Below are 25469 nucleotides of genomic sequence, written 5' to 3' on the forward strand. Positions count from 1 at the left end.
ACTACAGGAGATGGTCAGAGACCACAGGCGTACAAAAAGAGATGGTCAGAGACAGCAGACGTGCTACAGGCGATGGTCAGAGACCGCAGACGTGCTAAAAGGAGATGGTCAGAGACTGCAGATGTGCTAAAAGGAGATGTTTAGAGAGCGCAGGCGTACTACAGGAGTTTGTCAGAGACCGCAGGCATACTACAAGAGATATTCAGAGACAGCAGGCATACTACAGGAGATGGTCAGAGACCTCATGCGTGTTACAGAAGAGGGTCAGAAACTGCAAAATCAATATTCGCTGTTGTAACACTAATCCTCCTCCCGGCTGATCAGGAAGCTGGTTTTGACACCGGTCACCCAATTGGCTGAAACGACAGGCGATCCTATTGGACGTCTAGAAGGGAGGAGCCACACAAGAGAAGCTGCTGTGATGCAGAGAGGACAAAGGAGCCCCTGCTGTTCCCATAGGAGCCCAAAACCCTGCCGCCCATAGAAGCCCGCAACCCACCCATAGGAGCCCGCAACCCAGCCGCTGCCTGCCGCTCATACGAGCCTACCTGCCACCGATTGGGTAAGTTCCGGGGTGGGGGGGCATGTGCTGCTGATCTACCGACCAAAAAAAACATGCGCCGCCACTTCAGCATATATGAATTAAACAAATAAATGCATCTCTGTGAGAATTATTAAATGGATTTTTTAATGCAAGCATTGTAAGCATTTAAACTTGACTTGGTATCAGGCTCTTGCAGTAATTGTAGAGAAGAGCTTAGATCAGTGATGAGCATCATGGGAAATATAGTTCAAAAACATCTGGGGTGCCAAGATTCACCATCACTGGCTTAGATGAAGAAGCAGCACAAGGAGCCAATCAGTTCAAGTGCTCACACGAATAATGCTTATAAGAGGAGAAACCTGAACAAAATAGAGTTCAGGAAAAAAATGGGTTGAATGATGCTGGCTAACCTATAACCTAGAATATTTAGGACATCTAGTGGCAGAAAAGAAGCATTGCAGGGGACAGCTATAGGTTGAAGAAGAGTATTGCAGCAAAAGTTGTTTTTTCTTTTTATCGTTTAATAGACTGTTACTTTAAGATATTTAATTTTGGCTGAACTTTTTCTTAAACTTAAAAAATAATAAATGAAACAGAAGGTGACTAGATAACATTTGAGGAAGCCTGATGTTATTGCCCCTTAACTGAACCTCATACAGTCAACCCATCCTGGAACACATAAGTAAACATTCTGTGGAAAGCAACATTATTGCAGTTGTAATGTTTGTTTTACATTTCTTATTGCTTTAACTTGTAGTTTTATTGTGATGGATAATATGTGCTGTTTCTACATATTTGCTAAAATGTTGTAAAATGTTAAAGTAGAAAGGCATGCAAAGGAAAAACATCAGTAATTAGTATGTAAAGTTACAATAGCCTATTTGCATCTGCTTTTTATTTTGGATAGACCCATAATTTTGGATTTCTAAATAAAATGAAGTCTGTCTGTAATATAATTCTATAGTTCTTTAGTCATGACATTATCTAGCCATTATGCACAACTCAGTTTGATTTACCAGTTACACTCACACACTGTTTTAAAGGACAAGATTACCTTTGTAAAAAAATAAAAAAATAAATGCACATCTTTTTGCAGGTAAAAAAAATGATATTATTATTTTTTTACTAGGAGCCTGCAAAGCATTGCACCCGCGATCAGCAGATACAATGCAGGGCTCCTGCAGACTGTCAGTGTAAGCTATCCGCTTGTACCTCATATGGGCAGGCCAGGCAGTTACACACTGACAGGATGCATCAATGAACTACCAGAGCACTTAACAGCACCCTGGTAGTTTATTGAGAACTACAAGTCGGCAGCTGCATAGGCTGTCGGTACTTGTAGTTCATTTATTTACAGAACTCTGAAAGAATGACACAGCCAAGTGGTTTTTTTTTTTATTGTGACAGCGGGTGCGGGGAGAAGATCCCCTGCTTGTAGTCACTACGGGGATCAGGGGGTGCAGGGGCTGCTTTAACAGTAACATGTTACATGTTACACCCTGACTACTGGTGTAACATGTAACATGTTACAAAAGGTGATCTTATCCTTTAATTAGAAAACAAGCACCCACTTTTAAGGAACTTTCAGCTCAGGTATTACTGCAGCTCACAATCAAAGGTGCATCTGACATTCTTTTTTTTAAAGGTATTGGTAATGTTTGTGTTGACTGCAATTTTTATTTTCATTATGTGGTGCTACAAATCATCGCTTCAGTCGTGCCCCCTCGCTACCACTCTAATGCCTTGTACACACGGTCGGACTTTTGACTGTGCAAAAGTCCGTCGTGAGTCCGTTGGAAGTCCAACGGAAAGAAAGAGAACAAGTTCTCTATCTAAGATCCATCAGACTACCGAGAAAAAAAGTCCAATGGAGGCTACACATGGCCGGTCTTTCTGAGAAAAAAATCCCGTCTGACTTTTTTCTCTGAAAGTCCCACCGTGTGTACAAGGCATTACTGTTCAAGGAACTGTAACTGGGAACCAGAATTTTTATTTATCCACAGACAATTGCCTTGCAGACTTTAAGTCTTGGTTTTTTTTTTTTCAAAAATAACAAACATGTTATACTTAACTGCTTGACTTGGCCTTGTGTTCTTGATCATTGTCATGTTGGAATGTCCAAGTACATCCCATGCGCAGCTTACTGGCTGATGAATGCAAATGTTCCTTCAGTATTTTTTGATAATATACTGCATTCATCTTGCCAACAATTTTGACCAAATTTCCTGTGCCTTTGTAGCTCACACATCCCCAAAACATCAACAATCCACCTCCGTGTTTCACAATACCTTTCATCATAGGCCTTGTTGACTCCTCTCCAAATGTAGTGTTTATGGTTGTGGCCAATAAATACAATTTTAGTCTCATCACTCCAAATGACTTTGTGCCAGAAGGTTTCAGGCTCGTCTCTGAGCTGTTTGGTGTATTGTAAGCGGGATACTTTGTTGCATTTGCGTAGTAATGACATTCTTCTGGTGACTAGACCATGCAGCCCATCTTTCTTCAAGTGCCTCCTTATTGTGCATCTTGAAACAGCCACACTACATGTTTTCAGAAAGTCCTGTATTTCACCTGAAGTTATTTGTGGGTTTTTCTTTAGATCCCGAACAGTTTTTCTGGCAGTTGGGGCTGAAATTTTAGTTGGTCTACCTGACCGTGGTTTGGTTTCAACAGAACCCCTCATTTTCCACTTCTTGATTAGAGTTTGAACACTGCTGATTGGCATTCTCAATTCCTTGGATATTTTTTTATATCCCTTTTCCTGTTTTATACAGTTCAACTACCTTTTTCCGCAGATCCTTTGATAATTCTTTTGCTTTCCCCATGATTCAAAATCCAGAAACGTCAGTGCAGCACTGGATGAAAGATGCAAGGGTCTATCAGGAGTCCAGAAACTCATTGACCGTTTATACACACACACTAAATACAAGCAAACAGATCACAGGTGAGGATGGTTACCTTTAATAGCCATTTTAACCCATTTGTGTCAACTTGTGTGCATGTTATCAGACCAAAATCACCAGGGTATGTAAACTTTTGATCAGAGTCATTTGGGTAGTTTCTGTGCCATTATGATTTAAAAAGAGTAAATACAGTTGATAATAAATGGCTTCAGCCAAACACTGAGTGAAAGAAAAGTTTTTATGTTATCATTTACATACTCTGAGAAATGGCCAAGAAATCATAAATTCTGCCAGGGTATGTAAACATATGAAAACAACTGTATGTGCCATACCTGGCTGATCCTTGTGGAACCTGAAAGACACTGTAGTAGGCACTACAGAGATTGCTGCTGGCTTCCAGGTCCCATACTGGGTGACTGAATTGCTGCATAGTGAGAACAGGAATTTGCTTACTTAGTACAGGCCCCACGATCTGTAATTTACTCTAGGTCAGTCCCATCCCCCTTCAGTTAGAACAAACATTAGGGAACACAATTTACCCCTTGATTGCCCCCCTTAGTGTTAACCCCTTCCCTGCCAGTGACATTTTACAGTAATAAGTGCATCTTTATAGCACTGATCGCTGTATAAGTGCCAATGGTCCCAAAAATGTGTCCGATGTGTCCGCCATAATGTCACAGTCCCGATAAAAATGCAGATTGCCAGCACTACTAGTAAAAAAATTAAAAATAATAAAAATGCCATAAATCTATCCCCTATTTTGCACATGCTATAACTTTTGTGCAAAGCAATCAATATAGGCTAATTGTGATTTTTTTTTTTACCAAAAATATGTAGAACAATACATATCGGCCTAAACTGAGAAGAAGAAAAAAATCGCGGTTTTTAAAAAAAAAATGGGGATATTTATTATAGTAAAAAGTACAAAATATTGTGTTTTTTTCAAAATTGTCGCTATTTTTTGTTTATAGCTCAAAAAATTAAAATCACAGAGGTGATCAAATACCACCAAAAGAAAGCTCTATTTGTGGGGAAAAAAGGACGTCTATTTTGTTTGGGTACAATGTCGCTTGACCGTGCAATTGTCAGTTAAAGCGACGCAGTGCCGAATCGCAAAAAACAGCCTGGTCGTTGGGCAGCCAAATCTTCCGGAGCTGAAGTGGTTAAACAGTGTGGGCCGGAATAATAAAGCACTTCTGATACGCCGCGTAAGTGCACTGATGCGCCGTCGTATCTATGCGCCTGATTCTTGAAATATGAATTTTGGCTCCATCGGACCGACGTAAGTCTCCTACAATGTCGTATCTTGGGCGCATATTTACGCTAGCCGCAAGGGGCACTTCCATTGATTTACGCGTTGAATATGCAAATGACCGAGATACGCCGATTCACGAACCTACTTGCGCCCGTCGCTGTAATCTACGCCGTTTACGTAAGGCGTACATCCGGTGTAAAGTTATTCCACATAAAGCAGGTGTAAGTCATGTTAGGGTATGGACCAGGGAACAGCCGTCGTATTTTACGTTGTTTACGTAAGTCGTACGTGAATGGGGCTGGTCGTATCTTAGGGAGTATATGCGGCGTGATTCTGAGCATGCGCGCGCATGCGCCGTTCGTTCCGCCCTTCGTTTACATGGGGTCACGCTTCATTATAATAGATCACGCCCACTACCTTCCTACTTTGAATTAGGCGGGCTTAAGCCGGCCAATTTACGTTACGCCGGCACAACTTTGGGGGCGAGTGCTTTGTGAATACTGTTCTTGCCTCACTGATTTACGTCAGCGTAGCGTATATGAGATGTGCTACGCCAGAACAAAGATGTGCCGATCTACCCGAATCTGGCCCTGTGTGTTTGGTATCACTTTAATTTTAAATAACAATTCTCGTTTCATGTGGCTTTTATGCAATTTTCCATCTATCTTTGTCAACTTGTATTTTCACCAGTTAAGGCAGAAATCTAAAATATGCAGGTTAAAAACAAAGTACACTTTAAGTTTGCTTTCCTTTGAGTATGTTAAAAAAAAAAGCAAGATGCAAACTGCAACATGTCATTTTGAAACAGGGGAAAGTTGGGCATTGGTTCCCAACTCTGCAAATCAAAATGTACTTGAAAAACTATTTATAATATCGGAAAGCTCATATTTTTATTTAAATATCACTCTATGGTTCATATATTTTTTTTGGATATTTATGCTTCGAGTGTAAATAAGCAGCGGGTAGAAATGCAGTATAGCTAATAGCTATTATGGCAGTTGTAAGTTATGAATGATGCTCTTGTTATGAGTTTTCTCTCTGTCAGTGTTGTTATCACTCACTAATGATGCATTATGTACAGGACTTGGGTCTCCAGCCCCCTTTAAGCAGCTTTACAGGAACATTGTAATACAGTGGGAAACACAACATTTTCTTCAGGTGTGATCAAGAGGTTCATCTGCTGCTGCCAGCTAGAAGACTTTTTCAAACATACAAAGCGGATGTCTGAAACATTCTCTCATTATCCTCAGAAAATTACTAACGAGGTGAACAAAAAAAAATGGTATCTGCTGCTTCGACCACCTGCTGGGAAGGTAATGAAGCAGTGTCTTGCAATAGTGGTGCAATCACTTTCATCTCTGAAACCCCAATCATCATTTAAAACTGGCACCTGTCATGGCTGAAATGTGTGGACTTTAATCTGTCATTAGAGCTCCTTTTTTCCTCTGTCACATTTAATCTGCTACTTACAGCTGGTAACAAGGTGGAAAATACATTGTTTATCATGGCAGCTTGCTGGCTTTTTGGAAGGTAGCTTATAAATATATTTTGTTTCCCAAAGAATGCAAACTAATGATAAGAGACACTAAATGGAAAGCTCCACTTTTCCTAAAAAAATTATTGCAATTTTGTAATTTATTTTTCTAGAAAATTTACATTTCAGTTTGCAGCTGCTTTGATTTTCTAAAGCTGACAGAAGGTTCTCTTGCAACATGGCTAATTGAGTGTATACTGTACATTATTTGTGTAAAGAATGCCTTCATATATCTTATTTCATGCTTGGCTTACTGCTTTTCCTAGAAGTCTGCACAGAGTTAGCTCTCCCCGCTTTCTCCCTTCTTATTGGGCAGATTGTCAATCAAATGCCATGACGAGGGAGTAGGGGGAGGGGGGCAGGGGTAGAGCCACCCAGTCAGGGCTTGTACAATAATTTTTGACACCATAGGGTAAATTTTGCTGCCCCCTCCCCTTGGCTCTGCCTTTGACTCCACCCACTTTGCCCTGCCCATGTATACGGTGGAGGTGGCGGAGATTATTGCAGCCATTGGCTGTGTTTTCCAGCATGCACGTTCGCTGTGTCATATAAGGAGAGAAATATAGAACTAGATCACCAAACACAGGATGGGCTGTGGGTATCTATCATAATACAGTGCCACGTCCTGATTATATTGAGACAACAAATGTTAAGGGTATGGAAGAATGGACTTTGTAGGCACCAATTATAAAAGTACAAATATGTTTATTGACACAAAACCCAAGAGGGTGTTGGACAAGAAAAGAAAAACGGTATAATAAAATAAACATTAAAAAAGAAGAAAGAGAAAAACCACAGAAACAAATGCGGTAACAATAGATTATTCCAATAATGATCCAAGACAAGTCATCAAATCTCATGAAGGATGTGCATGACTATAATAATGGAAAAGGTGAATGTTAGCTCGACATGTTTCGCGGGGACCGCTTCTTCGGGAGCTAGTAATGTTTCTAAGAGAAAACAGACCATTATTGGTTTTAAAATATCACAATAAATGAACTAGAAAAAAAAATATTTTTTGTATAGGAATACATTTGATACATGATGTGCATTAGAGCACCATAAATCCAAACAGGACATGCGAGTGAAACAGAGAACCAACCAAGCCGTCAACAAAGGAAGGACTGCATGCATAGGGCCCAGGGGGAAGAGATGTGGGGACACACCCGGAAAAATGAAATAAGAACAGTATAATGTTTGGTAAGAACAGTATACGGATGTTGGTTGATTGAATCATTCAATCCACTAAAATAGTACATCCATAAGAAAAGGGCTAATCAACAGGGAAGTGTGCGCTGATAGGGGTATGTTCAAACAGCCAGGAAACAATGAGCATATATAGAAATCTGTATACATATACATTAAGGTGGAACAGATAAACGAAATATGCCTACCATAAAAAGTAATCAAACATACTTGGAGGTAGATGGTTTTAGAAAAGTAGTTGAAAATGGTAATGCGTTACGGCTTCCAAAAATGCCTCAATGGTGTTCAAAGTAGAGAACTTCTGTCATAAACAGAAAACATAAAGCAGAGGGGAGGTAAAAGGGGGGGGGGTTAGGGTATAGGGTTGGGTTGAAGGGGGGAGGGGGGACAAGGAAGGGGGGACGAGGATGTGTAATAACAATAAATAGTTAATAAGATGTGGAATACAATGTAAATAGATAGAAAGTAGGAAGAATTATTTATATATATATATATATACTAGCTGAATACCCGGCGTTGCCCGGTCTTCCTATCTTAACCTTTTGGGGAGGAAAATCATAGTAATATAAATATACCCATCTTTTATATAAGGGTGTAGGTAAGGGTTAATTTAACTGTCATATATTTTTATTTGGCATATAAGTAATATGTGTACCAGGTATTATTGAAATATCTCCAGGCGTACAGAAGTTATGTGGGAACATACATTTCCCATTGATTTGCATGGGACTTTAAACAAAAACCCCGACCCTCACAAATGGGGGTAGTTAAGGGATAAATTAACTATCCTATAGTTTAAGTGGACATATAAGTAACATGTGACCAAGTGTTATCGAAAAATGTACAGCCGTTTGGAAGTTATGAAGTAACATGTATTTCCCATAGAGTTGAATGGGACTTTAAAGAAAAACCCCCACCATGGCAAATGGGGGTGGGTAAGGGTTAAACCACCTATCCTATGTTTGTTGCTGACATATAAGTAACATGTGTGCCAAGTTTCATGTTAATATCTTTAGCCGTTTGGACGTAATGCTGGAACATACATACATACATACACACACACACACGTTGAGTTTTATATATATATATATATATATAAGAGTATAACAGCCCCAACCTAACTGACGGCCACTGAATGGTGAGAGAGGGCAAGGCAGGCTGGATACATCAAGATGGTTTTAAGCCCATCTCAAGTGAAAAAATTATAACGTGAAACTTAAGGGGTACACCTGGGTAAGGTTTAACCAAGCAAGTTACCGCAAGGATTAGGTCATTGATGTGATATCTATTGGGAATGAAAGAAGGCAATCACTAAGTATATTACAGACCATAGTGAATCAAACACACCGTGCATAAAACATAAGGAAAGTACATACCACCAAGAGGACAGTAGTGAAAACACCCCGGTATGGAAGTCCGTAGATAAAGTGATTACCTAACAGCAGGGCTGCACAGCAAAGCCTTAAGTATACGTGAACTTCCGCATCACGTGACCCGGTCAGAGCACAGACGTGCGTCTCCCCCCCAGCCAGCCGTCCATAGGACGTCAAGGCAGATGTACCAAAGAGGCCAGCTCAGTGGGAACGAGAGAAAGAGAGAAGGACCACGACCACGTATTGAATTGATATCATCAAACAAATACTAATAAGTATTTAGAAATTTGATATATTGGTAAAACTGTGTTACAAAAATGATTTGTACAATTGCAACTCATTGATGCCTTGTGGTTGTGTCGCATTCAATCGTTCTATCCACTTGGTCTCCTGCTGTAATATTTTTTTGTCCCAGTCACCTCCTCTTGGGTCCCGCTGTACAACAGCCAGGACCAGGAAGGTGACTAATGTGGTGTTAAACCGATGATACAAGTCAAGATGTCTGCTTATAGGGGTCAGGATCTTACCACTAAAGGAGTAATAGGTGTGATCGTTAATACGTTGGCGTAGTTGGCGGATTGGTCTCCTGGGCCCTATGCATGCGGTCCTTCCTTTGTTGATGGCTTTCTCATTTGTGTAAACAGCATTAGAACATAAATTCAAAGCTTTTCCTAGCAGTGGTTGTGTTTGACAAATGGAGGCTTTCTTTAGTATTTGGGAGAGGGGCCTGTATTACCACAGAGCAGGGGCCATGTTGAGGAGGTTAAAGTTGGTGATGTAGCAAACAACAGGTCAAAAGGATATTCAAGGTCAGAAAAGGAGCAAAAAAAGTAAGATGTAGATAGGAATGCCATTGGTAGGGGTATAAGAGCAAGCAATAAAGAAGGAGTCAGGGAGTGAATCCTTGCCACCAAGCACTACTGAAAGGGGCAATCAAAGTCTTTAGGGAAGTAATGTTCTACCCACAAAATTTTCATACTGTGTCCTTAAAGCGGAGTTCCACCCAAAAGTGGAACTTCCGCTTTAAGCACTCCTTACATGCCACATTTGGCATGTCATTTTTTGGGGGGGGAGGGGGAGAGGGGGCTTCAGTAGGAGTGGGACTTCCTGTCCCACTTCCTACTTCCGCCCAGGGAACACCTCGGGGACTTCTCTTCTTGCCTTAGGTGGCCCCTGCCTTTAGGCGATCTCCAGGGACATGTGACAGGTCCCTTGAGATCGCCTGTCCACTCATAGAGCGCATGCACAGTGAGTGCCCGGCCGTGAAGCTGAAATATGTTACAGCCGGGTGCCCACACTATGAATAGAGGCACCGGACAGAGAGGGGGGGGTAGAGGAGCGGAGCTCTGGGCAGTCACGTTTCTGGACCGTGGAGCAGGTATGTGTCCGTTTATTAAACTTTAGCAGCTACAATTTTTGTAGCTGCTGACTTTTAATAAACACTAAAAGGCTGGAACTCCCCTTTAAGAATAGTAGCCATAGGGTGTCTGCTAAAATAATATATATAATAATTGGGGGTTCTGAGTAATTTCTGGCAAAAAAATAATAATAATTTTTTACATGTAGAAGAGAAGTATTAGAATTGGCCTGGGTGACAAGTAAGTAATATACAAATAATTATATTGTTTTTAGGGTCATTTACTATATTTTCAAAATCTGTACTCAAGCAGATGGCTTAACGGACAAATTACTAAGTTTGAAGTTATAACTTCCAACCAGTAATTTCACAGTAAATAGATAAATAATACATTATTATGTTATAACATATAGCATAATAATATATGATTTAGCATGAATTTAACAGTACATTTTCAACAGAATCAGTTTCCAGACATGTGCACACTGAAATATTTTGTTTCGGAATTTCGTTTTCGTCCGAAAAATACATAAAAAAAAAAAAAAAAAAGAAGATTTGACGGAATCTTTAAACAAAAAAAAAAAAAAAAGATTCGATGGAGCATCGAAACTGTACGTAAATTTCCGGTCGAATGTTCCGCCTTCAAGCTATAGTAGAATTCTAATGTTGTATGACTAATAATAATTATATATTTTAATTATTATTACTAGTCAACCAACATTAGAATTCTTCTATAGCCTATGGGCAGAGCATTTCACTATAAATGTCCGCTCGCTGCGGTCGTATGTTTTTAGCTACTTCTTCGAATCCTCATGTCTCTATAATGTCGAATCTTTTCTCTCTATGTCAAATCTCTTCTTCATGTCTCTATAATGTCGAATGTTTTCTCTCTGTGTTGAATGTTGAATCTTTTCTCTTTATGTAGAATAATATTGGACTAATAGAGTTAAGGTTAGGCACATTAGACCGCAACGAAAACGAAAATAAAGCATTTGTTTATGTCGGATCTTTCGGTTTTTGTTTTCTGCACTTTTGTTATCATTTGTTAAAACGATAATGAAAATACCTGAAATTCGGACAAAAATGCATTCGGACGAAAACGAATGCACATGTCTATCAGTTTCTCCCTCGGGAGAAAAACACGGGATTGTGGGTAAATCTTATACCCAAAAACGCATGTTTTTTCCTTGTAGTTAAGAGGGCTGGGCTGGAAGGGAGCATTTCTATGCCTCTTCTATGACACTGCCGGGAGAGGAGTGCATTTTTTTTGGACAGCTGGGACCAATGGTACTTTACCATTGGTCCATGACTCCAAGCTGTTCATTGAGCTCAGTGCCTCTGACAAGAAGTGAGGAGAGGCACTGTGAGCTCAACCTCTCAGTCTCCTGTAAACAAAGTGTGTCAGCTTGCATTTAAAGTGGCAGCTCTGTATTTACTTCTGATAGACTGTGCAAGGAGCCCCATATCTCTGAAACACATATTTCATAGGTGCCCCAGTGGTGGGGTAGGACTTAGGCTACATACCCCCCCAAATCGCAAGCTACGACCCTAGAAGCTAGATTTTTTTTTTTATGTTTATGGCAGGTGAGGCCCTGCTTCACCTGCCTCCCCTGACTGCACATCCCTGATGTACTGTATGTAGAAGAGTGCCCAGGAACTGGCATTCCTGGAAATATGGTAACAAATTTTTCTAAGTGTTATGGGACCATGTACCATTGCGTAATGAATTTTATGGCCAATGCATTTAAGGAGCAGAGGACTATGGCCTGCAATATTTGTTTTCTATCCCTATGGTCATTAATCTCTCCTTATTTTAATAAATAAGCAAGATGTGTTGGGTGCTTGACCCTCTAAGCTCTAGGCATAGATATTTGAGATAGTCTCTTTAAATGTGGGGTCATGTACGCAGGGCTTTTTTTCAGGGGGAACTTGGGGGAACTCAGTTCCACCACCTCTGGCTCAGACCCTTTGGTGTCTGCTCACCACAATCACTTGTAAACACATAAGTCTGGTTTCTGTGTTTACAAGTGACAGCTGTGCACTCTGTGTGTAACCCCCTGAACTCTGCACTCTGTATGTAATACAATCCTGGTATTTAATGCCCCTTCAAGACCCTTCTACTGTTTTTGAAATCTGAACGGGTCGTGGTTGAGTTCCTGCACCTATTTTCTGAGGAAAAAAGCTCTGCATGTATGTATATTTTTGCATCTGGGTGTACCTGAAATAAATATTAATCACAATTGCACAGTGCTAGAAATAAGGCTACCTAACCCAAGATTTCAAATTACAAAAAAGTATCCCAATCAATAAACATAACATCAAAAAATGAATACAGTGAAAAATAAAGTAAATATGGCAATATAAAAGTCCATACAGAACTCTTTACAGTGACTTGCAACAATAAAACAATATAAATCCCAGAAAGTCCTCTTCCATTTAATTCATAACACATGCCTTGACACATACATACACTATATTACCAAAAGTATTGAGACACCTGCCTTTACATGCACATGAACTTTATTGGCATCCCAGTCTTAGTCTGTAGGGTTCAATATTGAGTTGGCCCATCCTTTGCATACTATAACATCTTCAACTCTTCTGGGAAAGCTGTCCACAAGGTTTAGGAGTGTGTCTATGGGAATGTTTGACCATTCTTCCAGAAGTACATATGTGAGGCCTAACACTGATGTGAAAGAGAAGGCCTGGCTCGCAGTCTCCGCCCTAATTCATCCCAAAGATGTTCTATCGGGTTGAGGTCAGGACTCTGTACAGGCCAGTCAAGTTCTTCCACCCCAAACTTGCTCATCCATGTCTTTATGGACCTTGCTTTGTGCACTGATCCAAATCATTCGGTGGAGGGGGGATTATGGTGTGGGGTTGCTTTTCAAGGCTTGGGCTTGGCCCCTTAGTTCCAGTGAAGGAAACTCCTAAGGTGTCAGCATACCAAGACATTTTGAACAATTTCATTCTCCCAACTTTTTGGGAACAGTTTTGGGATGGCGCCATTATGTTCCAACATGATTACGCACCAGTGCACAAAGCAAGGTCCATATAGACATGGATGAGCAAGTTTGGGGTGGAGGAATTTAACTGTCCTGACCTCAACCCGATAGAACACCTTTGGGATGAATTAGGGCGGGACTGCAAGCCAGGACTTCTCTCCAACATTAGTGTCTAAACTCACAAATGCGCTTCTGGAAGAATGGTCAAACATTCCCATAGACACACTTCTAAACTTTGTGAACAGCCTTCCCAGAAGAGTTGAAGCAGTTATAGCTGCAAAGGGTGGGCCAAATATTAAACCCTACGGACTAAGGCTGGGTTGCCATTAAAGTTATTTTGCGTGTAAAGCCAGGCTTCCCAATACTTTTGGTAATATAGGGCCAGATTCAGATACAATTACGTTGCTCCACGGCAGCGTAATGTATCTGATTTACGTTACACCGCCGCAGGTTTACAGCGTAAGTGCCTGATTCTCAAAACTCTTACCTGTAAACTTGCGGCGGTGTAACGTAAATGCGCTCGGCGCAAGCCCGCCCAATTCAAATGGGGCGGGCACCATTTAAATTAGGCGCGTTCCCGCGCCGAACGTACTGCGCATGCTCCGTCGGGTAAATTACCCGACGTGCATTGCGCTAAATGACGTCGCACGGACGTCATTTGTTTAGACGTTAACGTAAATGGCGTCCAGCGCCATTCACGGATGACTTACGCAAACTACGTGGTTTTTTAAATTTTGACGCGGGAACGACGGCCATACTTAACATGGTTTAGAACAACTAGGGCTCAGCCCTAATTTTACGTGGCGTAACTCGACGGAAACGACGTAAAGTTAGATCGACGGGCAGCACGGACGTTAGGGAATCGCCGTAACTAGTCATTTGCATATTCTACGCCGACCGCAATGGCCTCGCCACCTAGCGGCCAGCCTAGAATTGCATCCTTAATATCCGACAGTGTAATTCAATTACACCTGTCGAATCTTAGGGCTAGCTATGCGTAACTGATTCTATGAATCAGTCGCATAGTTAGGACGGCCGTAACACAGAGATACGACGGCGTATCAGGAGATACGCCGTCGTATCTCTTTTGTGAATCTGGCCCATAGTGTATATATGCACTTCAACCGTCCATAGACCTCAACGTTATAAGAGTCCCAAAGTGTGCCTGTTGTACAACCACTTTCCGTCATTTCAAGGGTTCCCGACCATGCTGTCTGATGTGACCCTTTTTAAATAAAAAAAAAATATCTTCCCTATTGGCTTTTCTAAGCCAGCTGACCTAAGTTCAATGGATGGTTATTATCCCTTGTCAGTTTTTTCACAATCTATGTCCCATTGAGGAGATTTACCTTTTAATTTCTGTCCCATAGCCATAACAGGAAGTGAAAGGAAATCCCTGCAAATTAAGGGAATCCCTGGGGCCCACCAGGTCACCAGAATGAATGTCCCCATTAGAAGACTTCTCCTCTTTTACTTTTCTGGGGGCAGAATTTAGGATTTTCTTTTTACTTTCACTTTCAAAACTTTTATTACCCCTGAAGGAGTTTCTGGTTAAGATGGGCCCTCTGTTTTAGCTTTCACTTCCTCAAGAGCCTTCTTTCCCTCTAACACTTCAGGTTAGGAGAATACAAGCACATACAATGGAACACAGAAAATAATTCCTGCTACCCAATGTCAGATTTATCCTAAGAAACCAGACACCAAGCAGTTGATAACCCCATAAGTAGAAGAAAAATACAAGTCTCTAACATTGATCCTCTGCCAGCTAACATTGGGACCCTTTTTGAACAGTGTTGGTACACTTATAATAGTTCTTAACCTCTTGACCACCGCCCCATGTCAAAAAGACGTCCTCTTTTTAAAGATGGATATCTCGGTAACGGCAGCAGCTGCTGCCACAACCGAGATATCCATCTCTTCAGTGGGCGGTCCTGTACACGATAACGGCGGTCTCCGCGGCGGATTCGCTGCGAGATCGCTGTTATCGGTGCCGGGAGAGGGCCCCCCCTCCCGCGCCCTCCGCCGCTTACCGGAGCCGTCGGTAGCGGCGGAGGCGATCGGTCTGTTCGGCAGCTGACTGGGGATGCGAGTGAGGGAAAAATTGTCCCCACCCGTCCCCATAGCTCTTCTGGGCGGAAGTGACGTCAAAAAGTCAGTCCCGCCCAGCGTCTTAAAGAAACATTTTTTTTTGTCATTTGAAAAAATGACAGTTTCAATTTTTTTTTGCATTTAAGTCTAAATATGAGATCTGAGGTCTTTTTGAGAGGACCTGTCATGCTTTTTTCTATTACAAGGGATGTTTACATTCCTTGTAATAGGAATAAAAGTGATCAATTTTTTTTTTTTATTTCAGTGTAAAAAAATTATAAAATAAATAAAAATAAATAAGAAAACCAAAAAAACTTTTTTAAAGCGCCGCATCCCGACGAGCTCGCGCACAGAAGCGAACGCATACGCGAGTAGCGCCCGCATATGAAAACTGTGTTCAAACCACACAAGTGAGGTATCGCCGCGATCGTTAGAGCGAGAGCAATAATTATATCCCTAGACCTACTCTGTAACTCAAAAAATGCAACCTGTAGAATTTTTTAAATGTCGCCTATTGAGATCTTTAAGGGTAAAAGTTTGAAGTCATGCCACGAGCGGGCGCAATTTTTAAGCATGACATGTTGGGTATCATTTTACTCGGCATAACATTATCTTTCACAATATATAAAATTGGGCAAAATTTATTGTTGTCTTATTTTTTAATTCAAAAAAGTGTTTTTTTTTTCAAAAAAAGTGCGCTTGTAAGACCGCTGCACAAATACGGTGTGACAAAAAGTATTGCAATGACTGCCATTTTATTCTCTAGGGTGTTAGAAAAAAAAATATATATATATATATATAATGTTTGGGGGTTTTAAGTAATTTTCTAGCAAAAAAAACTGTTTTAGTCTCGTAAACACCGAATCTGAAAAACAAGCCCGGTGGGAAAGAGGTTAAACCTGCATACAATTAAGTGTTGGGGTTGCAATGTAGACTGTGGTATGAGAAACATACTGGGCCAGAGGCGGAAATGATGCTCTATGGCTGAAGTTTAAAGGTAGCACTGGTGTGGCAGGGATATTGGAGGTGATAATATATAGACAATGGAGGGGTATGGTAGAATACTACAGATGTCCTACTCCCAGTAAATTGGATACTGCTGACACTATAAAGCAGGCCTGAGGCCCCCTCGCTGCCTCCCAGAGGTGGCGATAGACTTTTAGCAGTTGATGGGCCCCCTTTCGGTCTGGTCCTGGTGTGGCTACAGTTCACTCAACAAGAGGAAGGAGGCTGAAAACGTCTCTGTCTCTCAGTGGCAATCCTGTATGATCAATATGGCTGGAAATGCGACTGGCTCCTTGGTGATGTCACTCTCCACATTGGGCTCTTTAGGGTTGGCTCCATCTCCTTCATGTCTGAATTTTCTACAGCGCCAAGAGAGTGGGCTTTTTGGAGGCAGAATATAAAGGCCTTCAGGCACCTCCTGTATTCCACTGCCTGTTAGGACACGTAGGTTAGAAGATCAGTTGTGTCATTACGTGGCCACCACCCTTAAACTGCACCTCACATGATTCCAGATGTCTTACATAGAAGTCTATGAGTTTGCATCTACTTAGCTCTGCCCCTGCAGACCAGAGGAGAATTTTGCGGCTCAGTATAAACAACAAGAGAAATGATAACAGAGCAATGTTTTGGTCTCCATATTCTTGTAGTTAAAGGGGTTATAAAGGTACAGTTTTTTTTCCTAAATAGCTTCCTTTACCTTAGCGCAGTCCTCCTTCACTTACCTCATCCTTCGATTTTACTTTCAAATGTCCATATTTCTTCTGAGAAATCCTCACTTCCTGTTCTTCTGTCTGTAACTCCACACAGTAATGCAAGGCTTTCTCCCTGGTGTGGAGCGTCATGCTCACCCCCTCCCTTGGACTACAGGAGAGTCAGGATGCCCACGAACACACAGCTCCTTTCTTTATCTGCAACGTAGAGAGTGTCCTGACTTTCATGTAGTCCAAGGGAGGGGGCAAGCAAAACACTCCACACCAGGGAGAATGTCTTGCATTACTGTGTGGAGTTCCAGACAGAAGAACAGGAAGTGATGATTTCTCAGAAGAAATAAGGACATTTATAAGCAAAATCGAAGGATGAGGTAAGTGAAGGAGAACTGCACTGAGGTAAAGGAAGCTATTTAGGGAAAAAAAGTGTACCTTTAAGTACCTGGCTACAATCATAATGGTAAACAGGACAAATAGAGAGGGCAAATCTACCAAAAGGGGATGCAGACGGCAATAAAAACCTAATAGGTGTTGTAATCTATCTCCACTCTATCCAAAACCAACGTTTTTACCTTTAGTCAGTCAATGCCCATATAACAAGTATATTTTTTGCAGCACCGATTTTTTGCAGCACCGATTAACAAATTATCATGTACTAAAGATAATAAGGCTGCTGGAGCTTACATATCTCTATTAGGCCCCTTTCACACATTCGGATCCCGGGAAGTTCCATTTTTGGACATCCACTTGCTCAGCGTGGATCGCTCCGTTGATCCCCGCTGAGCCGGCGGATGACTAGTCTGTCTCTGCACACTGTGCAGAGATGGACCAGTGAGATCTTCGCTCCCCTCTATGGGGGGATCGGATAAAAACGAACCGTCTGTCCATTTTCATCCGATCCACCAGACGGATGCAAAATAGAGTTTGCCTCCGTCACACTTTTGCAGAGAGGATCAAATCGGGACTGATCGGATGTCAGCGGACATGTCACCGCTGACATCCGATGCTCCATAGAGGTACATGGAGCACCCGTTCAGGTCCGCCTAAAAAAACTGACAGGAGAAACTGAACAGTTCGCACCTGTGAAAGGGGCCTTACTTAATTTCTCATAGTCATGACTCATCATATATTTAATATATTTCTGTCGCTGTTGTCCACTTCATAACAGATCCTGAAAACAAGCAATCTTCAATGCGCTATAAAATCCTATTAGAGGGACAGAGATATTTTGCACCCAAGGCAAAGATTGCAAGATTCACCCCAAATTGAAAAAAGAGACAGGGAAGGGGAAAACAGGTGCATAAGGTTTAGAAAAAAACAAGATTTGGTAAGGAAACCAGAAAGACCGCCAGTCTATAGATGTTAAAATAGCCAGTAGCAATCAATGGGTATTTACTTCTGTCACCTAATCTTTGGGTGAATTGTAATCTGATAAATTCAATCAAGAGTAACGCCCCTGACTGAGCCAGGAGCATCATGCCCTCACCAATTTCTTCCTGCATTATGAGACAAAAAAAGGAAGGACAAGTAAAAAATAGAACTGCCTACATTATCTGTCATTTTTAATCCCCATTCATATCAATAGAAATATGTAAAAACTAAACATGTGTTTCCTGTGCTCTTCCAGGTTAGTAAACCAGCAGAGTTAGCATGGGGAAAAACAATATCGCAGTTAAAAAGAAACCAACATGAATGTTTACTAATCAATAATCATGACAGAAAAGGAGTGCCATATACAACTTTATTATTATTAATATTTTTCATTTTTTTGCATGTTCTCAGCAGTGTATTGACATCATATTTAGATGTAAGGGAATAATCAAGCATGTCAGTCAGCAGTACAAAATGGAAATAGCTTATTTCCTTAATAATCTCCAGTTCCAGAATTATCTACCATACCATTTACTATGCAAGTGAGGCTACTACTGGACAATAAGTCATCTTATAAATCGAACCTATGCTCATATCTGATCCAAACCTCCCCTATTTCTCAAAGCCACATCCCTATCTATCTCCAAACAGTAGAACCGCTGGTAGAGATGCTATCTGGATCTGATAGAAGATACCCACCTTGTAGACTCCTCTACTTTATTTGTGGGGGAAAATATTGCTGTTCTGCTTTTACGAGAAATAAGTACGACTAAAAACATTATTTATTGTGAAAATTCCCATAAAATCCCTGATGTAGAAAGGCAGCAAAGCATTTGCAGAACAGCGTAATTCTTATAGGAAACCTGTACTGAAAAATATGGGCACCATTGATGACCTCTTTCTAAAAATACTAATTTCCTGCCTTTCTATGGCTTTATTACAGTCTTAGTCACTTAAGACCATCTCCAGTTTCAGTACAGGTTTCACTAAATTGATCCTGCTATCTAGAACTGGTTAAAGCGGGGATTATAAGGTGCACGACTCCTGGGTTTTTCAAGATGGCTTCTCCGGGTCAGAAGGCAGCAGGGAGGGGAAGAAGTGAAAAGTAGGGATGGAAGGCTAGTACATTCAAACAGCTGTGTTCAGAGATTGCAACATGATGTCCGCGAAGGCTGCAAAATTGAGAAAGTTCGAAAATTAGTTCTTGCCATTTCTGTGAAGTAGCTTGTCAGAAAATGTAAAATTAAGCCCTTTCTTTAGGTTAAATACAATTCTAGCTCAAAACTCTGGACCATATTTCTAAAGAATTCTAGTACTGAAATTTGCTAAATAAATCAACGTATACCACTTTTGAGGTGCCTGTTCGTCAATTTGTTTTCACCTGATTTATAAAGGATGTAAGGAGTAAACGTTGAACTGCAAAATGGTGAAAGAAAAAGCTGTATTTTTGGTAAAAAGAAAAGTCAACATCCTTCACAAGTACATTCACCACTGTCAACTTTTTGCAAATTTTTATTATTAATTTTATTTATATTATTTTTACATGTGATGTATTATAATAGTACACAGAAACAAAATAGCTAAAATAGGTTGCAAAGCAGAAAAACAAAACTAAAAAAGTTGCCAACCAAAATGGTGAAGTATTTAGAAAATAGAACAAGAAAAGGGAAGTGAAAAAGTGGTGCACTCAGCTATACCTCCCTTACAAAATTTGTTTCCATCTCACTGATGATAAATTGTTCTCAAATATGTCAGAACACATCACAATATTTTTTACTGAGAAGTTAATTTATAATATCGGCTTGATTTATAAATGTGATTTATGGAAGATTACCGCTTGCCGCCCACGTAACGTCAAATGACGTCATACACTTTGAGCAGTGATATCTAAATGATGCCTGCAGCTACAGACATCATTCAGATATCTTCTTTTAGCACCGGCGATTCCCTACACCATAAGAATGATCATAGCGTCTGTTCAGCCACTTGATCATTATTACAGATGGCGGGATGGGATGTCCCCCCTCTTGCTGCCCTCCGGTGATTCTACTGACTCACCCCTGCCATTGGCGATCCAGAGAAGGGAACCAATCGTCACTCTATGAAATATAAGAAAAAGTGCAGAAACTTTTTGAAGACCTCCGTATATCCGAAAAGTAAACAGATAACACAAGGGTGGTGACGATCTGTAAATGTCCTACTGTGAAATTTTCTGTAGATGAGTTCCAGGACCAGTCCAAGGCATGAGCAGGAGACTGCAGAGAAGGACCAATGACTGCTGAGTCAAAGTTAGAGCTCTCCAACCAGCAAAGTGCACACTCCCTGCTGATTGGAGAACTGTAGAATTTGAGTCAGCAGGGGAAAGCATTAAAGTACTGCAGATACCACCAGTCCTTCTCAGCAGCCTGTTTGGATTTTGAATTATCTCTGGGAGCGATTTATGGCAAATCTCACAGTTAGACATTTATACATATGTATAGTATCTGTTTACATTTATGTTAAATAAACTACAGTTGAGCTCTAAATCTTAGATACTAAGGTTGAATCACTAAGAAATACAGGCTGTTCGCTTTGCAAATGGAATGTCCATTTAGCTTAGTAAATAGGGTGAAGATATTTTGAATTGGAATACTTAGTGATGTGCAAGTAAAAATCCTGTCTTTTTAATTTCACTTGCACTTTTCCTTTAATAAATCAATTTCTGTTGATGTTGTGCTTCAATTGTTTTATTATATACACTTTATGATCATTTGTCTCTAGCAATATCTCACCTCTGTAATGTTCACCACGGTTTGTGATGTGTAGCTGGTTGGGATATTTTCTGTTTGGGGATTAACATATCTCGAATTTCTGGTTTAAGGCTCAGCCCAGGGACAGTGAATATAGACCGCACTGAAATAGAACACACACATGGGTTATACATACAGATGAGGCCATGGGTTTAATTCCAAAATTCTGTGTATCAAAATGCACATGAAAAAAAAGACAAAGTTATTAAGGTAGAATCAATCAAAGGGCTGCTTTACGTACCTAATTGCTCAGAGCACATCCCAACTTTGAAAGACTGACACCATCCTTGAAGAGGAACTAAAGCCCTGTACACACGATCGGTTCGTCTGATGAAAACAGACCGATGGACCATTTTCATCAGACGAACCGATCGTGTGTGGGCCCATCGTTTTTTCGGTAAAAAAAAATAGAACCTGTTTTAAATTTTTCTTATTTAAAAAAAATCCATCAGTCAAAAATCCACGCATGCTCAGAATCAAGTCGACGCATGCTTTGAAGCATTGAACTTAATTTTTCTCAGCACGTCGTTGTGTTTTACGTCACCGCGTTGGACACGATCGGATTTTTAACCAATGGTGTGTATGCAAAACTGATGAAAGTCAGCTTCATCAGATACCTGATGAAAAAATCCATCGGTCCGTTTTCATCAGACGAACCGATCGTGTGTACAGGGCATAACAATTCCACATTATTGTTTTCAATGCGCGTATACAACAGCACTGGACAGGTTTATGGTGTCTGGTATGAAATAAAGATGATCTGTGCTATGTTGTCCTTCACAGAGTCACATAACCAATGAAGATGTGGTGTCAGTAAGACTTAGGCCCCGTACACACGACCAGTTTCCTCGGCAGAATTCAGCTTCCGACCGAGTTTCTGGCTGAATTCTGCCGAGAAACCCGGCCGTGTGTACACTTTCGGCCGAGGAAGCCGACGAGGAGCTCGACGAGGAAATAGAGAACATGTTCTCTATTTCCTCGTTGTTCTATGGGAGCTCTCGGCCCGCCGAGCTCCTCGGCGGCTTCAGGGCTGAACTGGCCGAGGAACTCGATGTGTTTGGCACGTCGAGTTCCTCGGCCGTGTGTACGGGGCCTTAGGCTTCATGTACACACAATGCCATAATTTGACCGCTGAAAATGCGAAAGTGTCAAAATCAGTTGCGTTTTTTTGTCGTGGCCGGTGGTCAAAACCTTCCTATCCTGAACGTGATTCTTCTACGTTCAGGAGAGGGAGGTTGAGGGAGGTTGAACCTAACTGCGGCAGTTGAGTTTTGGCAGGAGCTTTGGCAATAAAAATCCAAAAGCTTCTAAACTGAAGTTTAGGAGCTGCTAGTGTACACAAAGCCTTTTTGAGGTCTCAGGCTGCTGCCTCTCTAAAAGCGACAGTAAGAAACTCGGCGGGTTAATTTAAAATGAGTGTAGAGGCAAATCCAGTATAAATTTTCATTACACTTGTGGTTAAATTTAGAACGTTTATTGGAGTTCTAATTTCACATATGATAAGGAAAGCCAATGCATTTTGGAGGAGAGATGCCTCCCCTTCATCAGGGCTAGTGTAGAGGAAAACAATAAAAATATTTTATGTATATCCTTTACATAAGCAATCCATATCAAGCACTGGGCTTTATTACTGTTCACTTGCATCTCCCCCGAATTATCTGTGAACTTAGAACTTCAATAAACTTTTTAAATACAACCACAAGTGTGACGAATATTCATGCTGGAGGCGCCTCTACACTTATTCTCTAGACTGTGATTTGTCAACTGTCATTAAAGTCACTTTGCGATTTTCAATGTCTTTGTTGTTTAAACTACACTGATCAAAATTATAAATGCAATACTTTGGTGTTTGTCCCTATTTATCATGAGCTGAACTCAAAGATCTATGACTTTTTCTATGTACACAAAAGGCCTGTTTCTCTCAAATATTGTTCCCAAATCTGTCTCAGCCCTGGTTCACACTGGGCTGCGGGAGTGAAGCCGTGCGAGTTCAGCTGAACTCGCACGATTTCACTCCCGCCGGCAGTCCCGATTTCGGCCGCGATTTAAGAGACATCTGTGCAGGTTTCTGCACAGATGTCAATGTAAATCGCGGCCAGAAATCGCAAAAAGTAGTACAGGAACTACTTTTTGAAATCTGTGCAGCGCCGCAGATGCGGCGTCGCACCGATTAGGACGGTGTCATTGCCGACAATTGCCGGCAAATGCTATCGATTTGAGATGCGATTTCACATGTGAAATCGCATTTCAAATCGAAGCAAAACGTACCCAGTGTGAACCTGGGCTAAATCTGTGTTAGTGAGCACTTCTACTTTGCTGAGATAATCCATTCACCTCACAGGTGTGGCATATCAAGATGCCAATTAGACAGCATTATTATTGCTCAGGTGTGCCTTAGGCTGGCCACACTAAAAGGCCACTCTAAAATGTGCAGTTTTAATGTATTGGGGGGGGGGGGGGGATTGATGAGGATGGCAAGCATGCAGATGAGCTTCCCTGAGACAGTTTCTGACAGTTTGTGCAGACATTCTTTGGTTATGCAAACCGATTGTTGCAGGTGGCTGGTCTCAGATGATCTTTGAGGTGAAGATGCTGGATGTGGAGGTCCTGGACTGGTTACATGTGGTCTGCGGTTATGAGGCAGGTTGGGTGTACTGCCAGATTCTCTGAAATGCCTTTGGAGACGGCATATGGTAGAGAAATGAACATTCAATTCAAGGGCAACAGCTCTGGTGGACATTTCTGCAGTCAGAATGCCAATTGCACGCTCCCTCAAAACTTGCAACATCTGTGGCATTGTGCTGTGTGATAAAACTGCACATTTTAGAGTGGCCTTTTATTGTGGCCAGCCTAAGGCACACCTGTGCAATAACCATGCTGTCTAATCAGCTTCTAGATATGTCACACCTGTCATGCCTTCAGCAAGGTTTTCTTATGTTCCTTTTTAATTGAATATGCTAATGGTATGTAAATACACTGTAATATCGCCATCTAGTGGTTCTTTTGCATACTCATAGTTCTGTAAGATTTATTACAGTAAGTAGAGATTGTTGCCTAAAAGCCATCATAGCTTCCCATATTTCCACTGGTCTATACCATGAGGTGTGAGACAGACCTCAGTATCCATCTTCCTTTTTCACCACCATGCACCTGGTCCAGAGGAATCCACACATATTCAGCTGCAATTCTAATGTCAGCCTAACGTAAACATCGCCGGTATGTTCATAACCCCTTTCCCTAGTTAGACTAGTGTGTTAGGACTGTATATTTTGTATATTGTGTATACTGATTGTATGTTATTTCCTTTATTTTAGTTTTACTCTAACTTCCCTGCAATAAAAGTTGACAATTTTTTAGTTGAAACGCGTCGGGTGGACCCATCCACAACATCGCTCTTGGTACCTGCACTTTATTTTTGAAGCTCCTATGTTGAGCTTCAAAAATTAGAGTTGTATTTAATCTTTTAATAAACAACACTCTTTAAACGGTATCACGTTATGTTAGTTTCCATTATTACATCTCGCATAGCATGTGAATATTGAGCCTCTATCCCTACAAGACTACATGATATACATTGTGACTTTGGATTACTATTGTCGAGTAGCCGATCGGATCCAGGACCAGCTGTATTGATTGAGTTGATCGACCATTTAAGCTTTTGGTGACTTGGGTGGTATAAGCCTTGCCTAGTCATCGGCATTTGGTAAGCCTCTCTCCTACTTTTGGTGGTGGAACTTCTGACAAGCTGTTGTTCTATTTTGAAGGCTTATTCGGGGTGGAGTCGTCTTAGTTTTCATCAACTTGGACTCTAGTCACTTTATGCACCTTTTGCTATTATTTACTAATATTGTGCTATCACAATTTGTGTTTTCCACTTACTAAGTTTGTGGTTTATTTATTCAGTTATCTATTCTGAATATGGTTACGTGGTGATACTTTGTACTATTGAGGTACTATATACACACACGTAGATTTAGTTTGAATCTTTAGTTGTGGTTCACTTCTACATCTATATACAATTATTAGCGCTACATTTTTTGTTCTTATAATAAAAGTTGAAAAAGGACCTTGCTCCTGCCTCAATGAGTTGTTAAGGGAGGAGAGTTAGCTGTCTGTCTAATTATACCTCATCCACGTATAGTGAGGGCAGAACAACACCTGTGAGGTGGATGGATTATCTCGGCAAAGGAGAAGTGCTCACTAACACAGATTTAGACAGATTTGTGAACAATATTTAAGAGAAAAAGGCCTTTTTGTGTTCAGCTCATGATAAATAGGGGCAAACACAAAAGTGTTGCATTTAGAATTTTACCCTGTGTCATTTGTTTGGCT

The 25469-nt window shown here is 41.0% G+C and overlaps 1 protein-coding gene across 1 annotated transcript in view; it reads right to left on the minus strand.

Moving 5' to 3' along the window:
• Positions 1 to 18701: 18701 nt before the first annotated feature.
• CDK15 (cyclin dependent kinase 15) overlaps positions 18702 to 25469 on the minus strand; it is a 241037-nt gene continuing 234269 nt past the window's right edge. The window contains 2 exon segments of the mRNA XM_040357238.1: positions 18702 to 19520; positions 21120 to 21240. Coding sequence (XP_040213172.1) covers positions 21131 to 21240 — 110 coding nt within the window. The 3' untranslated portion in view covers positions 18702 to 19520; positions 21120 to 21130.

The sequence above is a fragment of the Rana temporaria genome, chromosome 6, assembly GCF_905171775.1.
Source record: "Rana temporaria chromosome 6, aRanTem1.1, whole genome shotgun sequence".
Classification (NCBI taxonomy): Eukaryota; Metazoa; Chordata; class Amphibia; order Anura; family Ranidae; genus Rana; species Rana temporaria.